The sequence below is a fragment of the Sceloporus occidentalis genome, unplaced genomic scaffold (genome assembly GCF_023333645.1).
Source record: "Sceloporus occidentalis isolate IW3139 unplaced genomic scaffold, rSceOcc1.0.p SCAF_5, whole genome shotgun sequence".
Taxonomy (NCBI): domain Eukaryota; kingdom Metazoa; phylum Chordata; class Lepidosauria; order Squamata; family Phrynosomatidae; genus Sceloporus; species Sceloporus occidentalis.
The window spans coordinates 129,921,459-129,941,501 of record NW_028316985.1 but is presented as its reverse complement, the minus strand read 5'-3'; the positions used below and the strand labels follow the sequence as shown (position 1 = coordinate 129,941,501).

The window sequence follows — 20,043 nt, the reverse complement described above, 5'->3', positions numbered from 1 at the left end:
GCTCTGGACTGGGCCCACAGCAACCACATTTTGCCAGTTCTTTTTAGAGCAGCAAACTGCCGGATCGGGCCCCTAGCATGAGGTTGCTGCAGGCCCAATCTGGCAGTTTGCTGCTCTAAAAAGAACCAGCAAAATGCTGCTCCTTTTTAGAGTGGTAAAAAGATGTCCTTGCCGCTGTGGCGGCAGCTTTTTGCCAATTCTTTGGTGCAGTGTGTTTAAATGTTGTGCCAAAGAAACAGTGTGATGCCACTCGTCATGTGGTAGGGGTGTGGCGTGACGCCGGCATCAGGAAGGAGTTGGGGTGGCCAGCATGCAGTCGCTATGCCCCCACTCACCTCGATGTCGGCGTTTAGTGCTGGTCTGTTTAGCCCCTAACTGAAAGAAAGAAATTGGCAGCATGAGCTTATGTAGGATAAAGTCTACTATGTATCTGAGTAAGTAGACTTTAGACTATGAAAGCTCATGCTACCAACTTCTTTCTGTCTGTTAGTATCAAAGGTGCTACAAGACCTCTCTACATTAAAATGATACCTTTAAATTATAATATCTTACGCACGGCCATTTACATATACATTGTTTCATATAGTTAAAAATTTAGTAAGATGTGATTTTTTTAAAAAGAAAATTGAAAGAGAATTAAAATGTTGAATTTTTTTTAAACATGGCCTCTCCTTTCTCCATCCACTGCTCCACACCATCTCTTCTGTTGAGCTCCAATATTTTAAAGGAATGTAGCTGAACACCACAGCTCATTTCTGCCAAAAGGCAGATGTTTTGGGAGCAGTTGTGTTAGCCCCTGTTAGGATATCTCCTGGTGTGATCTGCACCTCCCTTGTGATGCCCCTGGCTGTAACCTGTGTCTTGAGCTGAAGGCTTTAGCTGTATCAGGTTTCATGTGGCTTGGAGAAGATGAATATTCCTTAAGTGCATATGTTATCTACAATCCTTCACCTTTGAAATGTTTCTATAAGTAAAGATATCAATTTGGGTAGATGGAATCAAGCTCAAAGGATGCACAGAAGCCACCCCACACGCTATAAAACTCCTCATATATGAAATGTTCTCTATGTAGATCATCACATATTATGATACCATCTGCATTTAAAGAATTGTATCATGTTCTAGGGTTATACCATGTGTGTATGAGGAAACGTCTAGGCATGCTATTTGTTACACATGACAATCACCATAGGTTAATATATTAATTCTCACATTAAAGAACATTTAATATAGGACTATTGTAACACATAAAATAACTCTCAGCCTGATTATTTTTATAGTTTTGTAGCAATGATGGAATATTTGTCAATGCATTACTATTTGTAATCATCTACAATTCCACAATTATGTGTAACAGAACTTTAAACACCTAGATACCCAAAGCCATGAAAATTAACTACAGCCAAGAATGGGACAAGGTTGCACCTAAGACCTAAACCTTTTGCTGCCTGTAACAACAAACTAAAATTATGTTGGCTGAATTCAGGATGTTTTCTTCTAGATAAAGGGGAAACTTTGGGAAAATCTATTGTATCCTGTTCTAACCTCAAGGCCAAAGCAATAGTAGAAGCAATGCTAGCACCAACAGCAATCCTCTGGATAAAACTATTTGGTAAGACATCTTGTAGGATAATTATTAAGAGGGCTGTTAAGAAATGCTCACATGGACACATTTCCCTTGGGAAGGGACTGATCTACCAAGTTTAAAAAAGCCAGTGTTCAATCACATTTCAGGAACACCAATTACAAACTTATGACACAAAGGTAAGCAGTATTAGCTACTTCTGTAGGGATGTTCAGGTAGATTGTGCCATATTTGTCTGTTTGGATTACTGCAGGACCATTCTTGGATCTGCCCTTTCTACAACAGAGATAGCCATAGTCTATATCAAGGACTGGCAACTTTTTTGCTCCCATTATATTTCATAGATTATGGACCACATCACATATACAGACACACTCGTGCATGCACGCTCCCCATCTCCTTCCAGAGTGTGCAAGAGTAGGGAGTTTAAAGCAACACATTGCACTCCCTCAGTCAATCAGTTGACCTATGCTGTCTTATGCTGTCTTCTTCATTTAAACTGAAATATTGACAGCTTGTGGGTGCACAAGTGTTTGTTTGTGCAAGCTATTGGGAATGCATCTATGCTGGGGAAGAGGGCCCCTGTGGAGAGTTAGTCCAGGGTGTCCTCAACTTTGGAAAAACTGACTGCAGCAGGTACACAAGAGATGGTAATGTGAAATTATGGGACATAGCAGTAGCAATGGGCTGTTGTGCCATATCACACCATGTGCCTCCAAGGTCCATATGGACTTTGAAGGTTGCCAGAAGGTAGATAGTGACATAATGCAAAAAGCAATGATAACATTACACACCTGTAAAGTTCATATGAATAAGGACTGTTTCTTGTTTCTCTTTCAAGAGACTGTACTATTTCTTCCTTGGTGTGATAAAACTGGGCCAAAGCTAACAAAATGAAATTCAACACGGAGAAATGTAAGGTACTGCACTTAGGGCAGAAAAATGAAATGCACAGATATAGGATGGGGGACACCTGGCTGAATGAAACTACGCGTGAAAGGGATCTGGGAGTATCCAAGTAGACCACAAGTTGAACATGAGTCAACAGTGCGGCAGCTAACAAGGCCAATGCGATTTTAGGCTGCATCAATAGAAGTATAGTGTCTAGATCAAGGGAAGTAATAGTGCCACTGTATTCTGCTTTGGTCAGGCCTCACCTGGAATATTCTGTCTAGTTCTGGGCACCACAATTCAAAAAGACATTGAGAAACTGGAGCGTGTCCAAAGGAGGGCAACTAAAATGGTGAAGGGTCTGGAAACCATGCCCTATGAGGAACAACTTAGGGAGCTGGGGATGTTTAGCCTGGAGAAGAGAAGGTTAAGAGGTGATATGATAGCCCTGTTTAAATATTTGAAGGGATGCCATATTGAGGAGGGAGCAAACTTGTTTTCTGCTGCTCCAGAGACTAGAACGCAGAACAATGGATGCAAACTGCAGGAAAAAAGATTCTACCTCAACATTAGGAGGAACTTCCTGACAGCAAGGGCTGTTTGACAGTGGAACAAACTCCCTCGGAGTGTAGTGGAGTCTCCTTCCTTAGAGGTCTTTAAACAGAGGCTGGATGGTCATCTGTTGGGGATGCTTTGATTTAGATTTCCTGCATGGCAGGGGGTTGGACTGGATGGCCCTTGTGGTCTCTTCCAACTCTATGATTCTATAAACTATACAGCAGTAAACAGCTTCAAAGACTTCAGGATTTTATTAAACAGAAACAACAGTTTATATGAACAGCCAGGGTGAATCTGCCTTTGAAAATCCTAGTAAAGATACCAATAAATTTGGATACAAATTCACTTATCAAATTTGCCCTTAAAGATATGCTACCACTGTTTACAACACTATAAACAATTGTTTCTATGAAACTGTAGCAGCATCTTTAACACCAATATAACAAGTGAAATTAGATTTGAAATATTCTAGCATGCAATTTTATAATAGGTTTCCAAAGGTAGCCAATAATGGCAGATACAGGTATGCATATGGACATTATTGCCCCTTGCCCTTCCTCCCAAGGTTTGGATCAGGAGAGATCTTGGTGGTATTCCATGTTTGTAACATTATAGTTGCATTACAGCCAATTCTTTCAACAAATTAACAAAGCTATGAGGAAATCAGCAAAGAATGGGGAATATAGTACACAGGAGCTGCGATCATCATGGACTGGCTTGCCACATCTTGTGCAAAGCCTTCTGTATAACCTGTCACACTAGCTTAACTCATTTGTATAATATATACACTCCTGTATCTCAAGTTACATCATGCCTGTTAAAAATTTAAAACAGAATTATTTGGCAAAGACATAATCCTGAAGTATGTATTAAAACCTTGGCTAAAAGGAAAAATAATCCATCATGGATTACTTATCCAGCTACAGGTTTTCATTGTGCAATTTCCCCTCTATTGAATGTATCCATAAGACTGACATTGGGTCATAGGTGTATGTGGTCAAGTACCACCACCATAACCTCATATATATTTTCTTTCTGAGTGGAAAATTAATAATGATTGTTGTTAAAAATAATTTTAGAGTAGTATCAAGTATGTACTATTCTTTTTACTGGTCAGGATCACCCATGCAAGCCTGTCACCTGATTATACTTGAATGTCTGAATGAATCAAGATAATGATTTCTGCTTTCTAAAACCTGGTGAAGTTTATGGCAGTGGTCCCCAAATTGAGCTCTTTCAGGGATTTTGGACTTCAGCTTGCAGAATCCCAGATTATTGGCCAACATGGCTGAGGTTGCTGGGAGCTGAAGTCCAAAATCTCTTAAAGGGCACAGTTTGGAGAGCACTGGTTTATGGTATCTCTGGCTTTGTGCTGAGGTAACAGCAGCGAAGGAGTTCCCATGCTTCTCAGCTCAGTGGTGAGGATCAAGTAGGCATCTTGTGGCTGCAGTGATAAATTGAAATCCTTTGGGTCAATCCTAACTAGAGTAGAAACACTGAATCAATTATTAAATGGTGAGTCAACACATAGGCAAATTCAGATGATTCAATGAGTCTACCCTAGTTAGAACTAGCAACAGGATTTAGGATAGAGTCTGCTACCTCACCCAATGGTATCAAGACCAGCCAATATCTGCAGATCCCTGGCTGATGATGGACCACTTGCTCTGAGTAATCAGATACTGAATAAATCAAGAATGGAAAAATCAGCATCTTGTTGCTGTCACCAGTGTTCCTGATTGCACTAGCCACTATTCTCATCCCTGCCAATATGGACTTAGCTTCTACTACCATGAAGCTGTCATTGGTGCTTATCCTGGCTAAAAGCAACTGTTGATTATAGAATGCATACAGCCTTTGTAATTTTGCTCCATTAAGCATACAGCAGCATTATGGAAAATAGTCATGTGGCTTTGACATTTAGCCTAATAAACAGTAGCTCTTTAAGTTATAAGGGAGAATAGGTTTACACACCATTTGCTAGAACCATAAGAGTTGGAAGGAACCACAAGGACCATCTAATCCAGTGGTTCCCAACTCGTGGGTCGGGGCCCCTTTGGGGGTCGAAGGACCCTTTCATGGGGGTCACCTAAGACCATTGGAAAACACCTATTTAATTACAGTTATGAAGTAGCAACGAAAATAATTTCATGGTTGGGGGTCATCACAACATAAGGAAGTGTATTAATGGGTCGCGACATTAGGAAGGTTGGGAACCACTGATCTAATCCAACCCCCTGCTATGCAGGAGTATACAACTAAAACCCTCCCAAGAGGTAGCCACACAAGCTCTGTTTTAAAACAGAGTAAAGATGTTCTTCCTAATATTTAGGTTTAACTTGAATCCATTAGTTCATTTTTCTACAGCCTGGAGATGCAAAAATAAGCTTGCTCCACCAATCAAGGAGCCATGGTGGTGCATTGGTTAAATGCTGGTACTGCAGCCAAAACGTTGTAAGTTTGATCCTAGAGGGCTCCAGGTTCATTCAGCCTTCTATCCTTTTGTGGTTGTTAGAATGAGTACTCAGCTTGTTGGGAGCAAATGGCTACCACACTGTAAACCACTTAGAGAGTGCTATGCATTATGAAGCAGTGTAGAAATTTAAGTGCTGTAGTGCTATGGCTATCTACACTAGCCATCGTTTTGGCCTGTGTGGAATGGGGAAATTTGCACTTAGTGCAAACAAAATTTGCCTTTTCTCCTTTCTAGTCCTAAATGACTCAGATCATTATCTTGCCCCCTCCCCTGATGTACAGTGTATCTCTGTAAAATAGCTGGCAAATCTTTGCTACAGACAAACGGACATGATTCCAAACAGCCTGCAATGCAAGTGTATCATGACCCTAAAGTGCTTAAAATGCAGGTTGAAAACACAAGTGTTCCAACTAAGCAAAACTTCCTTCTGGCATGCTTATTAAAAGTCCTTTAATTTACTGCAGCATGTCATTTGTATGTGTTTAAGAAAACAAAGTTTTCCCTTGTCCCTTATAAACCCTGATTTAGGCAGGCATTCTCGATTTTGCACACTCCTATGCACCTAATGCCATCTTATCTAAACCCTCTACTCTAGTAGATCACAAAGTCACAAGGTACATACTGAAAATCTATGCATAAAATTTGATTCATCACCCACAAAGTCTTTCCAGACCAGTCTTCAGTTTGTTACTTTGAAGGCAAAGCACAGAAATTCAAATGATTGAATCTGAATACTAATATAACCCATGACCATTTAGCACAACCCCTTACAATGTGCATATAATACTATCATAACATGAACAGGAATAAATGTTCTGTTTGTATTTTATTTCATAAGAAGAGACTAAAGGAAAGGCTCAGAAAACAACAAGGTTATTTAATGTGAAGAAAGATGTACTGCTTTTTCATATAGTGATCAGTGCCCTGCAGATTTCTGGGCTATTTGAATTGATTCAAATATTGAAGCCTACATGACATACTAGAAGGTTTGACTAAGGACACCTTAAAATATAACTTTTATTAAATTTTTAGGAAGATAGAATGATATTTAGTATACTGTAATGAGAAATGAGATGATTTGGTGGGCAAAGAAGTAGTAGTTCCAAAGGATCTCTTTTAGTATAAATCTGAATTATCACTGATCTTTAGGAACAAATATAATACTCCCATACTGAGATGATGTATGATTACATCTAAGCACCATTTTCTATCCAGGCCACATAACAAATGTAGAACAAAGGGCATGCTTAAACTTCAGACAAGTGAAACATTTTGTATGCTGCTTTGCCTTGGTAAACATCAGACTCATCTGCCAGAGATCAAGTACACATTGTGATTGACAAAACTGAGAAATCTAAGGCTGCATCTGCACTGCAGAAATAATGCAGTTTAGCACCACTTTAATTGTCATAGCTCAATGCTATGGAATCCTGGGGTTTGTAGTTTATTGTGGCACCAGAGTTCTCTGAGAAGGCTAAATATCTCAGAAAACTACAAATCCCAGAATTCTATAGGATTGAGCCACGATAGTTAAAGCTGTGCCAAACTGCACTACTTCTGCTGTGCAGATGCAGCCTAAGAAAATGTGTCCAATTCCTTAGTGAAAAGAGTAACTGACTTTTTAAAAAAAGCATGACTACAAAAACATTTCAGTTGTTCTGCTTACCTGCATGTTTGATGATGAAATCTTTTTCCTTTTAAGAAACACTTATTTGGAGATTCTACACATTCACAAATACACTTTGCAGGATTTAATGGCTGATTTCTAGGACATGTTCTTTTACATACACATTGGCACTTTTCTTCATCAAATTCTTTGTTGGATCCACATGAGCTTGGCAGCAGTTTATTTTTACACGTGCACTGGCATGATGTTCGGTCTAATTCTTTGTGGGGTCCACAGCTGGAAGGCCTCACTCCCCCTTTACAGACACACTGACAGGTTTCTTCATCAAGTTCCTTATTAGGTCCACAGATATCATGGTATCCATCAGCAGCATCTAAGAACATACAGCAAAGATTGGAAAAAATAAATTCTGTTCCAAGCTTTGCAAAAAACTGGAAAGCACATTTGCTAATTTCATATTGTTGAGCTAGTAAATTGCATCTTTCCTACTCATGTCTAAGTCAGTTTATAATACCACAGAGTGGAGGATGCAAACAAACAAACAAGCCATATTCTACTGTATAAACTAGTAGTTCTACGAAATTAAATCACTCTTAATCTAAGGAGGTTTGTCTGGATTTAGTTTTATTAAAGCAAAAGGAAAAATCCAAGTAAGTGCATTTAGTCTTCTAAAGCATATTTGCTTACCAGTATCCCCAAAGTTTGTGAAACTGAAGTCATGTTGTGCCAGACATCTGCAAATGTGATTATTCCAGATATGATTTTTTGGACAAGTTTTGTTTGCCACATGACACCTGGGGTAAAAAACACTACTGATTTATTACAATGAAAATGCAAGACAAGTGCTTCTATACATGGATCACAGATATTTCAATACACAAATACAACCCTAGGAAGCTTTGGTTTTATACACATTCTATGCATTCTGTTGCAATCTGCATTTTCTTAGTCTGGACAAAGCTGGTAAAAAGCTTGCTAGGTTATAAGGATCCAATTTAATCTATGCCAGAATACATAACATGACACAGGTGGTGATTTAGTGCATTACATAATGAAAATGCCATGCTTTGCCTTACTAAAAAGTTTCCAATAGAAAAACAGATCTGTTCTGACATACACTCAGTAAGGCATAAAGCCATCACAAGGAAGAACCCAGAAAGGACAAGACTTAGAATAGTCAACACTGGCATTATTCATTCAACATGCTTCCAAATGGAAATAGACTATTAAAGAATGTTAAAAACATTTGTCCCAGTCAAGTAAAAGCAGTAAGTTCACAAAGCTGTTTTCCATGTTACCTATTTTCTAGATATATGCAGAGCAAGCACAAATGGGTGCTTTGGGCACACATCCCTGTGTTGCGGGGCTACGCATCATTGCCATAGCTGTATTCATATAGTACTACAGAATTAACAACCCTAGTGGTCTGCTGCTTGGGGGAAGAAGAAAAGGCTGACTCCAGTTCTCTGTTCTGTATCCCTCTCTTGAAGTGGGGATCAGTATTACTGAATGGACCTCCCAAGTGGAATGCTTAAAGCAATGGGAAATGTATTCACAGTACAGCAGAATGTCGTTTGATCAAGTGTCTAATACTTTTCCCTTTAAATGCAGATGCTAAAGATTCTGAACACAATTCACTCATGTATTTTTTAAAAGCTACTCCTGCAGTTAGTGCGACGAGGCATGATCAGAATAGAAAAATGTATTAAGAACAAAATATTTAACTAAAAGATACAGAGGTATGTTATACTTTTATCATGTGTATCTTAAATTCCACTTATAAAAAAGGGAACTGATTTAAACAACTAAAGTGGCACACTTATACACACTTACAAATGAATATGTCCCACTGAAGTCAGTGGGGCTTATTTCTGAATAGATATGCACTCAAAAATGTCCAAACCAAGGAACAAAAAGAAGAAAGTAATTGCAGCAGTTTTCATATTTAATATAAAAGTATGGGGGAAAAATAACAGTTAAAGGAGTTTATTGTAAAAGGTAGTTGACAGGAATAAAAAGACAAACATGAAATGTTTGCTAAATGAAAAATAATCTGATTCTAGTTAAACCCAGGATAACTAATACAAGTTCAGCATTTCAAATCTCTGACAATGAATTAACAAAATCTAAAGACTGTACACTCAACTAGAACAAAGAAAGAAAAGGGAAAGTATACTGTCTAGTATTCCAGTTAAGTGGATGACACAGTTCAAAATATGAGACCTGGAATTTAGGCTACATTCTAATGTTCCACCAATAATTTCTCAAGAAGATTGTACTTGTAGAGGTTTGTTAGCATTGTTTCCCACCAACTCTTACTGAGGTTGAAGGTCTCTCCTGGATCACGGAAAATTTGCAAATCTACATTCCCAGAGTTATACTAATTTGTGAATTAAGATCCAACTAGAAAACTGGGAATTCCACATAAATCATGGCTGGAATCCCGTGGGTTAGCTTCAATTAGGGCAGAACCATTGGCTCAATGGTGAGCCAACAAGAATATCAATCCAGTTGATTTCATGGCTCTGCACTAGCTGGGATTAACAGTAGGACATAGTCTCCAAATACTGAGGGCTAGATTAATCAGCATTTTTCCCAGAGGCTTGAACTTATCTGCTTAGGTATACTTGTGTAATGGCTACTGAATTGAATAACTGTTGAACTGAAAAATATTCACAATCTCGACTGAAACACAGTCATTCTTCAAATAAAGCAAAATGGAATAACTGTCTTGTTTTATTCTAGTTTCACTGAATAATTTCACTGTAACCATAGTTCTGCACTCCTTCCATGTTCCATGACAAAAATAACAATGTCCGTCTGTGCATTAATGACAATAAATGACTATGTCCATCTGTAAATTAACTTTTTACATAAAGTGTATCACATTATAACCTTTATGGCTGAATTTACAAAAAAACAACCCCAAGCCAATTTCTCCTATAAATTAACTATATATTTAAATTTAAATCACATTCCATTTGCTAATAACCTAATTCGCTTTATATTCAGAAACCCATACAAAAAGTTTAACTCTATTTTAGAGATTTTCCTAACAATGTAGCAAGAACTGTGGAAGTCCAATACTTACTGTGGCTGTGTCATGGGTAAGGAGCGCCTAATGATTGAATGAACTTGTCTGTAGACATCCAGTTTGGACATGCACCGACAGGATGTGTGATTGGCAAAACTGATTGTTACAGGTTTGGGACCATGAGACAGTGGCACGGTTATTTCAAACAACTGTACAGAAAGGAAGAGAACAACAAGAAAGCATTACAAATCAAGACTTTATGAAATCCCAAGGTGAAGATAATGCTTTGTCAAACAAATTATTCTTCAAAATGATTTCTCAGAGGCGGAAATGTTTTTAATCTGAATTATTTTTTAAGTGAAAAAGGCTTTTCTCTCCCTGCTCCAAGATGCTTAAGCAGCTCAAGGGAGTGTTGGTGGGAAGGTCAAGCCCCCTTAGTCAAGGGAACACAATACTTTGTGGGTAGAGCTTGGTTGTAAAAATGAGCAAGAATACACTAATCTGACATGACTGACTTTAACTATAATAATATATGTTCAATGAAAAAACTCCTTCACCTAATGAGAATTAATGGCAAACATGTTCTTATATGGAAGGAAGTAAAAATTGCACCCAGAGGCTTGTGCTGGAACCCAGCCAGGTAAATTACAGTGGGAGTGTGTGCTTCAGACAAGTTTAGTAACAAACCTTTTTAGTGGTGGTGGTGGTGAATTTTGTAACCTTGGTTCCTGCGACTGATACACAGTGTGAAGAATCTGGAGTCATAAGGTTGTATAAATACTGCCATGGATAGTGAACACTTAAAACTCAATTCATCCACTGTCTACAAGTGACATTCATTTATAGAGGTGTACTGCTCTAGCACTGTGTGTACTTCTAGGTCTTCCAAAAATTCTGTCAATACTGAACACTGACACACAGTACAGCTATAGCATAAGCTTTATTGGTGGCAAACGATGCAGCAGATGGTACACAGTGAAAAGCATCCTGCTTCTTTTGCTGCTGCAGTCTACTATCCCCTTACAGCAAATGGAAGAATTAGGTACCAAATTAATTCTACCCAGATTATCCCCAGTAAACAACCAAATTCATCCACCATGCTGGTATATTAGGTACCTGGGTTGGGCTGCTGTGCGCTCCCTCAGCCAAGGCCAATGAAAGAACGTCTTTCAAGGGTCATATAAGTGCAGAAGCAAGTGAATAAAAGCAAAGTGTGCCACCATGACACATTCACCACTGCCCATTAGCAATAAGAACTGTGTAAGCAGGTTAATAACAGGTAAATTTACTTCCTCGGACTCCATATATTTTTCCAACCTCAAACTGCCAAGCTAATGCAAAAAGTACAAAACAAGGTCACTAACACCACGTTTCTCTGTAGTGCACAGCTGTTAACATTTGGTCGTGATGCCAATAAGGACTCCAAAATATATGTGACTGGTAGCAGAGGCCTATCTCATCACAACAGGTAGCCTGCCTGTATAATGATGCCAGAGGATGTGCTGATTCCTAACCCTTCTCAAATGTGGGTCACATTGAAGGAAATATACTTTGTCCTATCATATCAATGGAAGACACTGAGAACTGAACTATGCCTTTCTTCCATGGCCCCAGCCCTTTCATTTTTAAAAAAATAAACTTTAGTATCCACTAAAAACAAAAGAATTTTAAGATTTATAAGCATTATAAATCTGTAGCTAACAATTAATATAACAGAATAGGCTTTATTAAGATGAAGACCAGCATCATGCAAATGTATAAGTCTAACTTAGCTTGTATATGTTTTCGAATGTTCAGGACAGATGGAACATTCAGCTCTGCCATCTGTGTTGACCCCATGTCTTTACCTGACCTCTTCTGATGCTGGAATGCCCTTCCACAGTCATTTGGTGGCAGGGAATTGCTGGCTGTGCTTCAGCAACTAGCCACAGGACAATCAAGGCATACTTCCAAGCATACAGAGAGTTCTCAAGAATCCAGGGGGATAATATTGTTTTTCTGTGGCTGGCTGCTAACCCACAGCCAGCTGCTGCCTGGTCGTCCTCTATTATTCCCTTGCCACTGAATAGCCATGGGAATAACACTATGACATCAGGAGAGATGAAATAAGGGCTAAGGGAGGTAGAAAAGGTTTCTTGCCACTCCTGGTGAAGCTTTATTCTCCAACCTTGTGATTCAGAATCTAAGCCATAGTATTCACAGGTTAGAATGTCATATAATTTTGCCAGTAATTATGCTAGCAGAACTACCGTAAGTTACTGTGTGCACCTGCAGAGTGTATATAATTTTCTTTACACTTGGAATATTTATTTATTTATTTTATATCCCACGCTTCTCCTATCACAGGACCAAAATGGCATAGTTAACTAATGGGTAGCATTGATCACATAAATCATCTCTTATTTTTTAACTTATTGGTTCATATTTAACTTGTTAATCTTATTTAACTTGTCCATGAATGACAGCATTATATGTCAATTAAAACTTTTCAAGCTGATTTCCAGCCTGCTGTCATTTCTAGTCCAGCTGTTGTCAACCCAAAGTTACAGTAAATAAAGTTTTATGAAGTCATTTTACAACTTTCTCCCATCTACAGGGATAACATTTGTACTTTTGTAATTTCATTTGCTGCCTGGAAAACCTCTGAACAAAATGGGTACAACCTATGTAGCTCTGTGCCCACACATTCATACCCTTACCAATATTTGACTGTTCTGTATATGTAGCTTGCCTTCAATGGCATTAGTATCAGCAATGTATTTTTTTAAAGTTATTCTCTGGCTGAGATTGTTATTAAAAGAGCTTTATTTCACATTTTGGCTTCTAAAGCTGAAGCTAGAATTATCACCTTTTAGCATGTTCACACTCTGGCTTCTGAATGTCAACCCAAGAATATGACAGAAACTTCATAGTTGGATTTTATGTATATTAATGATTATATCTATCTTTTCAATCCAATATTGAAACACATAGGGTTAGTTTACACGTTCAATACATTATTTGATCATTCTATATCAGGGTGCTCAAACATTTTGGCTCTGAGGACATTTAGTACTGGAGAGGATCTGGGGCTGCACAGGTACATAAGAATGCACATAAACACAGTGCAAGATGTTTTAACATCAGTGCATCTCAAGCTACAGTATTTGACGTAGGGGACCAGCAACCCACCCATCCTTAATGTGCCAGGGACTGGTACTTTATTTATGCTCACTGGCTACAATTCTTCCTTGACTGAAAACTTGCCAGGAACCTGAAGCTTGTGATTTGTGGACAAACAACAGTACATTGAATATCACTTGGGCAGCTCTACTTATCATCAATTCTCTCCCAGAAATCCTATGCAAAATTTCTGTATTTTAATTCATATTTTCAGGGCAGCCTTCATGTTTCACTCTTCTTAAAGTGTCACATAAAGCTAATTATCTGTCTTTTATTTTCAATTGCTCCAGCATAAAGTTAGTGTGGAATCAGAATTTAGAACTTTGCAGCTCTAAGCAAATCACAGAGATGAGAAAAATATCTAATTAACACAACTGATCATTCTGTTTGATCTATCTAGCTTGACTGTAGCTATCTATGGAAGAGGTTTAAGTCTGTGGTCAATGATTCCACTGAAATCAGTGGGACTAAAAAGTGCTCAGCATAATTGGATTGTTCCTTTCAAAAGAATGTTCTAACATATAAACTCAAAACCAGTCTTTAAATGAAAAAAATAATGATAAGTTGAGTTAAACTCTCTTACTTATGTCCTGTATATTTTGTCAATAAAACCAAGATGTATTGCAAAACCAAAAAAACCCAACATCTTTTAAAAGAGAATTAGGATCTATATTTAATATATACACCAGTGTTGATAACACTTACTAAATCACCAATGTGTTTGCAATGTATGACAAAAATGCTTGGGAAAAACAGTCCCATATTTCACAAATGACTCAAGCATTCCACTAAAACATGTTTCTCCAAAGTGTGTGTGAAAATTATGTATAAGTCAAATGCTGCAAGCCACTTAAAACTGTCTGCTTACGTCTGTGAGAAAATACTCTCCAACTATTCTGAGAGATGTGTTCCCTACTGAGAGTCCTTGATGGAAGCCATGGGCAAAAATATTTTTGTCTTTATAGTGATCTGAACAATGCAAGAGTATGAAAATCTCAGTTGCTCCACAGTGACTTCAGGGATCATTGCACCGTCTGGAAGCTTCTATATCAATCTGAAAATTCCTAGCCCAGATTAATTTGTCCCTAGTAACCATAGTTGCAGAGATAAGCTTGAAAATGTAATGCATATGGACCAGACTTTAATAAAACAGAAGGTCAGCAAAGAAATGTTTACTTAACATTTTTGAGATTCCGTATTCACTCAGCTATATAAAATACTGTTTTAATGGGGTGATCTGTGACAATACTTGAGGAGGCTTAAGGTGTGGCAATTTTTACTGCTGACTGTTCTGATGTTATTATGCTTGTGAACATTCAACATACTAAAATAAATAGCATGTTCTTATGTGAGCAAAATGTTCACTGATAGAGTCTAATGAAATATCTTAACAACAGCCCAAGTGGAAAGACAATCCCCAACCACATCCTGGCATCCACTGTGTTTATGGAAAATAAAGCAAAGTATATTTGTAAGTTGTTAAATATAGCTAAAATAACTGTGATCCTTTGGCTTTTTATAAGCGACTTATGTAATTTTCCATAGAAAACAAAAGATCACAAGAAGAGCTGTCTTTTTAAGCAACCGAAGGCCTGTCTAGTTCAGCATCTTGTATCCCACAGCAGCCAACCAAATTCCTATTAATATATGCTAGTTTCTAGTATGGACTCCCCATTAAGAATCTAGGGAAAACCCACTTAAAGAAACTGGGTATTTTGCTTGCTAGTGTTGTCAGTGAATTATTTGGGAAGATAGAGTTTCTAAAGTGTCTTCAAGTGTCTTAAAATTTTCAATTTTATACCTACTCGTATTTTCCTTTCTTGTTTCAATTATTTGTGAGGCACCTTGACTCCCTTTCTAGGAGAAAGGCAGCATAGAAATAAATAAATAATAAAGTCCACAGCTCTGTATTACATACTATCAGCTAAGACAAAAATGTCACAAACCGTTTCCCAATGAACAAGTTGAGGAAATTAGATTTGTTATTATCTTTGGACCATTTGCACCAATGTATACCACTACTAATTGGAGAGGACTCTAGGTTTTGGGTGAATCAAGGTTTTATTTTAAAAATGCAGAATGGAATTAGACGATTTGATCCGTTATTAAAAAGGAGCCTTTTTAAAACAATTACGAGAACGCTTCCATGACGAAAATGGAAGTGTTCCCCTTTAAAAGTGCCATCCGCAATCCCAAAAGGAGGCTCCCATCGCAGATCGGTGATGCTGGGGCATGATTCTTTTTCCTGGGAACCTGACCTAGCGTTCTTGGAAGGTCACCGATCTCTCAAAAATATGCTATCTGCCGATGAGATATAAAAATATCTCCAAAAATACAGTGCAGGGTTAGCAGGGTTGCTTAACAATTCTAAGGGCAAATTTACTCATATTATACTTTACAATTCCACAATACAGTGCCCAGGTGCCTTACGTGAGGGATCCGTTCCGGACCCCACCCCCCCCCCACCCCCCCGTGTAAGGCGAATTCCGACTATGCTTGAACCCCATTTACTTGAATGGGGCTTGTGCATGCGGTGGTGAGGTGGTGCTCACGCGCCCCATTCATCTGAATGGGATGTGCCACCCCGTGCGCCCCACACGGCTTGAGCACGTACGCTCAAAGCCACATATAGTGCGCCCGCGTATAATGCAGGCACACTGTACAACATAACATTTTCTTTAAAATATATCAAAGTAGCAGTGAGCATTTAAATGATATGCAGCTACTTAAACAAGAAAAGCAAATGCAGAATGTAAGTGAGATAACAACCTACCGTTTTGCTGATGTAGCTTGTGCTGATATTCATGCACTGCAGCCCTTCACTATTGCAGCAACCTCCACATCTGTAGACGGACACACATGGAGGTTTAAAGAAGATGTTTGTTGTTGCTCCAGATTCTTTCCCCACATCTACACATACTTCACGTGGCATGCATTGAGTTTTTCTCCACTCATTATCAATACCTGCCAAGTTACAGGGAAAGCTCATAGGTTATAAAGTAGTTTTTTTTTTTTTAAGTTCAAATTCAGGCTCCCCTAAAATTAGTTAAAATCTGATTATGAGATAGACCATGTTAAAACACATAATTTGTTTAAGTGCATACTGTTGAAGATACAAACTACTACTTATGCAATTTATGAACAGATTTTTGTCAAAAAGTTAACGATTCGATCCATGAAGGGAAATCCTTTGTAAAATAGGGCAGAAATTAACTCAGTGCAGTGACTGCTCTAAAAGAGAGTAGGGCATGCACAAAGGCTATGGGAAATGGTAGAAGAAGCAAATGCTTGAGAAGTGGGAGGAGAGGAGGAAGGCAAATTCTAAGAAAACAACTGGCTAAGAGCTCCAAGAAAACTTGTGATCAGTTAGCAGAGGACAATTCACAGAAACTAACAAAGGAGTCAAGGGGAAAAAAGGAGGGATGGCAAGGAGGGGACCAAATACCCTGGGGCTTCAAAGGTGAAGGATTACATATTGATTTGTAATAGCCAGCTTGCTCTCTTGTAGATTACCAAATTGTTCTGCAACAAGTTTGCAGTAGCTGTGGAGAAAACTCAACTGATAAAGGTCACAGCTTCAGAGAAATCACAAATTGCTTACCTCAGACAGGTGTTCTTTGAGTGGTCATATATGCAGTCACAAAAATGGGGTCTGTGCCCGTGCTCCATCCTGGAAATTTCTAGAGCTCAAGTCTGAAAGCTGATGCTCATGCCCCTACCCTCAAAAGGAAGATATTTCTCTTTTACATAATCCTCAAGGGGCATGGTGCACACTTCCTACTCAGTTCCTTCATGACTGTTGTGAGAATATCCCACCAAAGCAAAGGAGTCACCTGTAGTGGGGAAGGAGGATGGATTGTGTGACTTCACAGATGATCACTCGAAGAACATAAGTTACAGGTAAGCAACCTGTTCTTTTTCTTCATAGTCTCTGTGCAGGCACACATAGGGTACCCTGGCTGTTGACATACTGAGCGTGAATGTGGTATTAAATTTTTTTAAAAAGCCTGTTGAGGAGAGTTCTCCCAAACGCTGTCAGTCTTCACTTTCACTTCAAACAAACAAACAAAAAACCAAACCCCCCCCCCCCCCTTCACTAAAGTACGTGCACAAGACAACATTGTTACTTTGTTGGTGTCTGGTAATGAGATCTCCTAGAAAGACATAAGTGATAGCCATGTTTCTAGTAAGAACATTCAAATGGCACACAAGCAAAAGATATGTTGAAACATAACCTAATAATGAAAACAATCTGGGATGAGAGGTACTGAAGCAAAGATAAAAGGCCCTGTTCAATTCCTCATAGTAAAGGAAATGTTGAAAAGGCAGCAGTCCTATCCAGATATAAAACCACATAACTCCCAAACGTCCATATCCAGACTCAACATCACATTTGGTATTTCAAAGAAGACTGGAAAAACCATTTCTTTGTTGAATTGAATTTGTTGTTGAAAATATAAAATAACTTTAGGAAGGAATTGCACACTGGGACATGGCAACATCATATCTAAAAACACAGAAGTAAGGTAGATACAGTATGTAGTACACAGCGTACTGGGTATCACTGTCAATCTAACATCCACCAAAAAGGTTCTCTTTAAGGATAGAAGACAGAGATCACAAGTAGTGGTGTGTTCAATGACTTTCACATTAGTTCACTAATCCCCAGAGAAAAACTGCAGAAGTTGCTGAGAAATGTACCATAAGTGCTGAGTCCTCTCAAGAAACATTTAAGGTATGGATTATTAAATATCATTTAGTATGGTAACATGCAGAAGCTGCTGTCATAAACTCAGACAGAAGAAACAGGTACAACTTGAGCATACAAACTAAGAATACATTCTAACATACAATGGATGAATTTAATGAGAACTAAGAGGCAAAACAGAGTGCCCCAAAGGACGTTTTGAAGCTGCCCGAGAGAGCTGGGTTGGGGCCACAGCCACTGCATGCCCCAATCTGTTTTTTTGCCGGCCCCAAAAGAAGGGGCAAATTGCCGCTCCTTTTGGAGTCGGCAAAAAAAAAAAAAAAAGGCTTTTCCCTCCCCACTGCAGGTTTACAACGCTCCTGCAGCATGCAGCTTGTAAACACCAAGCTGACAGAGTACCTTGAAGCTGGGCCGTGTGTGGGAAGGTGGGCAGGCGGCATGACACTGGCTTCTGAGTGGCTTCCGAGCATGCTGTGTCAAAACCCTGTGCTCTGAAGCCACCTGGAAGCTGGTGCAAATAGGCGGACTGTTTCAACCCTTAGTTTACTTGATTAGCTAGAACTGCTTCATGGATGGATATCCATGAAGTTCTTAAGAAAGATTAATCATTCAGGATATTAGTCTCAGTGTTTGCATATCATGATGAAGAATGTGATTGTTATTTTGGGAGAATAGGTCTTATGATCAATGAAACAGGAAATTTCTGTGTAGCAGATGCATATCTGGTGAACCATTAGTGTCCTGATCACCAAAGTACAATAGTATATGTATACCTCAGTTAACAAAGTAGATGTATTCCTAGGCATTACTTCTTTAACAAAAACTTTGGAAGCAGAAATAACATGGCATATATCCTTAATTTATTTTAATTTGGTGGCTCTTATTAGGGACAGAAACAGTAAACAACTGACTCAGGAAATAAATAAATGCCTTTTGGAAACAAGGGATTCAGACCTCTAGCATGAATGTCCCACTTCTTTCTGGCAGCCTCCTAGATGTAAAGAAGGAGAAAAAATGAGAAGGGACAGGAAAAGCCAGAAAATTGATAGTAGAAGAGAACAGGGGATCCTGCCCCCCATGCCAGCTTCAAGCCCTCCCACAACTGACAGACACTCCCAAACTGATTACCTATGTGAGAATGTGGCTGCTGATATAGAGTCAGCCATTAAGACATGAAAATATGAGCTACCTACCACACAGTTTCAAAATACAGAGACTTTTGTGGAAGGGAAAGAACTTACAAATATTCAATGATGAACTGTTGCAGAATAGAGAACTGATGCAGTTAAAGAGTCCATGGCACTGCTGGTATTGTCAGAATTGAAAGAATCAAAGACAACATTGTTCCAGAAATTATAATCAATGCTGAAGCAGTGTTCGTGAGGACCAAGATAGGGCATAGGAAGAGATGGTTCAGATAGGAGTATCTGGCATATCTGTATGTGTTTCAGCAATATTGAACTTGGAAATGACACAGGCTTGCTGCTCATGTTGAGACAAGCTGCTTAGATTATGGGACAATATCAACATAATTCCCCCTTTCCTTTTGGCTCAGTGGGGGGGGGGGGGTGCGATATGATCCTGAGTAAAACTGAGCAGATGTGTCTTTTCTCAAACATGATCTTTTAAGTCTTGGTCCTTGCAGGTTTTGGAAGAGAGAAATGGACTAATAAACTCTGGGAAGAGTCTGTAGCACCTTTTACTATGACTAATGAAGAAACTAAAATCAAGGACAATTCTACCAGCTTCATGTAAGAAGTCATGGTGGCTATAATTTCTGGGGCTGGCAAGACTTGCTGCCAGAAAATAAAAAAGAAAGCAAAGTCAATAATTGAAAAGAATGGTCCCTGTGAGTTTACTTACTAAAAATTTGAAAATGAAGATAGACATCAGCCTTGAATTTTTACTGAAGGAGATTATACAGCAATAATCACAATTCCCAGAACAGATTAGACATACATTAGACCTTTGTCAACAGAGCTTGAAATTTACTCTTAGTCTG

General features: G+C 38.7%; 1 protein-coding gene across 2 annotated transcripts in view; it reads right to left on the bottom strand.

Moving 5' to 3' along the window:
• The window catches only part of VEGFC (vascular endothelial growth factor C), a 59,600-nt gene that overhangs the window by 3,248 nt on the left and 36,309 nt on the right, over window positions 1–20,043 (bottom strand). For both annotated transcript variants that reach the window (XM_089527001.1, XM_089527002.1), the window contains exons 3-6: window positions 16,107–16,297; window positions 10,229–10,380; window positions 7,825–7,931; window positions 7,177–7,510 (exon numbers count right to left, since the gene is read on the bottom strand). In XM_089527001.1, the coding sequence (XP_089383127.1) occupies window positions 7,177–7,510; window positions 7,825–7,931; window positions 10,229–10,380; window positions 16,107–16,297 (784 nt within the window). The remainder of the gene's footprint in view (window positions 1–7,176; window positions 7,511–7,824; window positions 7,932–10,228; window positions 10,381–16,106; window positions 16,298–20,043) is intronic.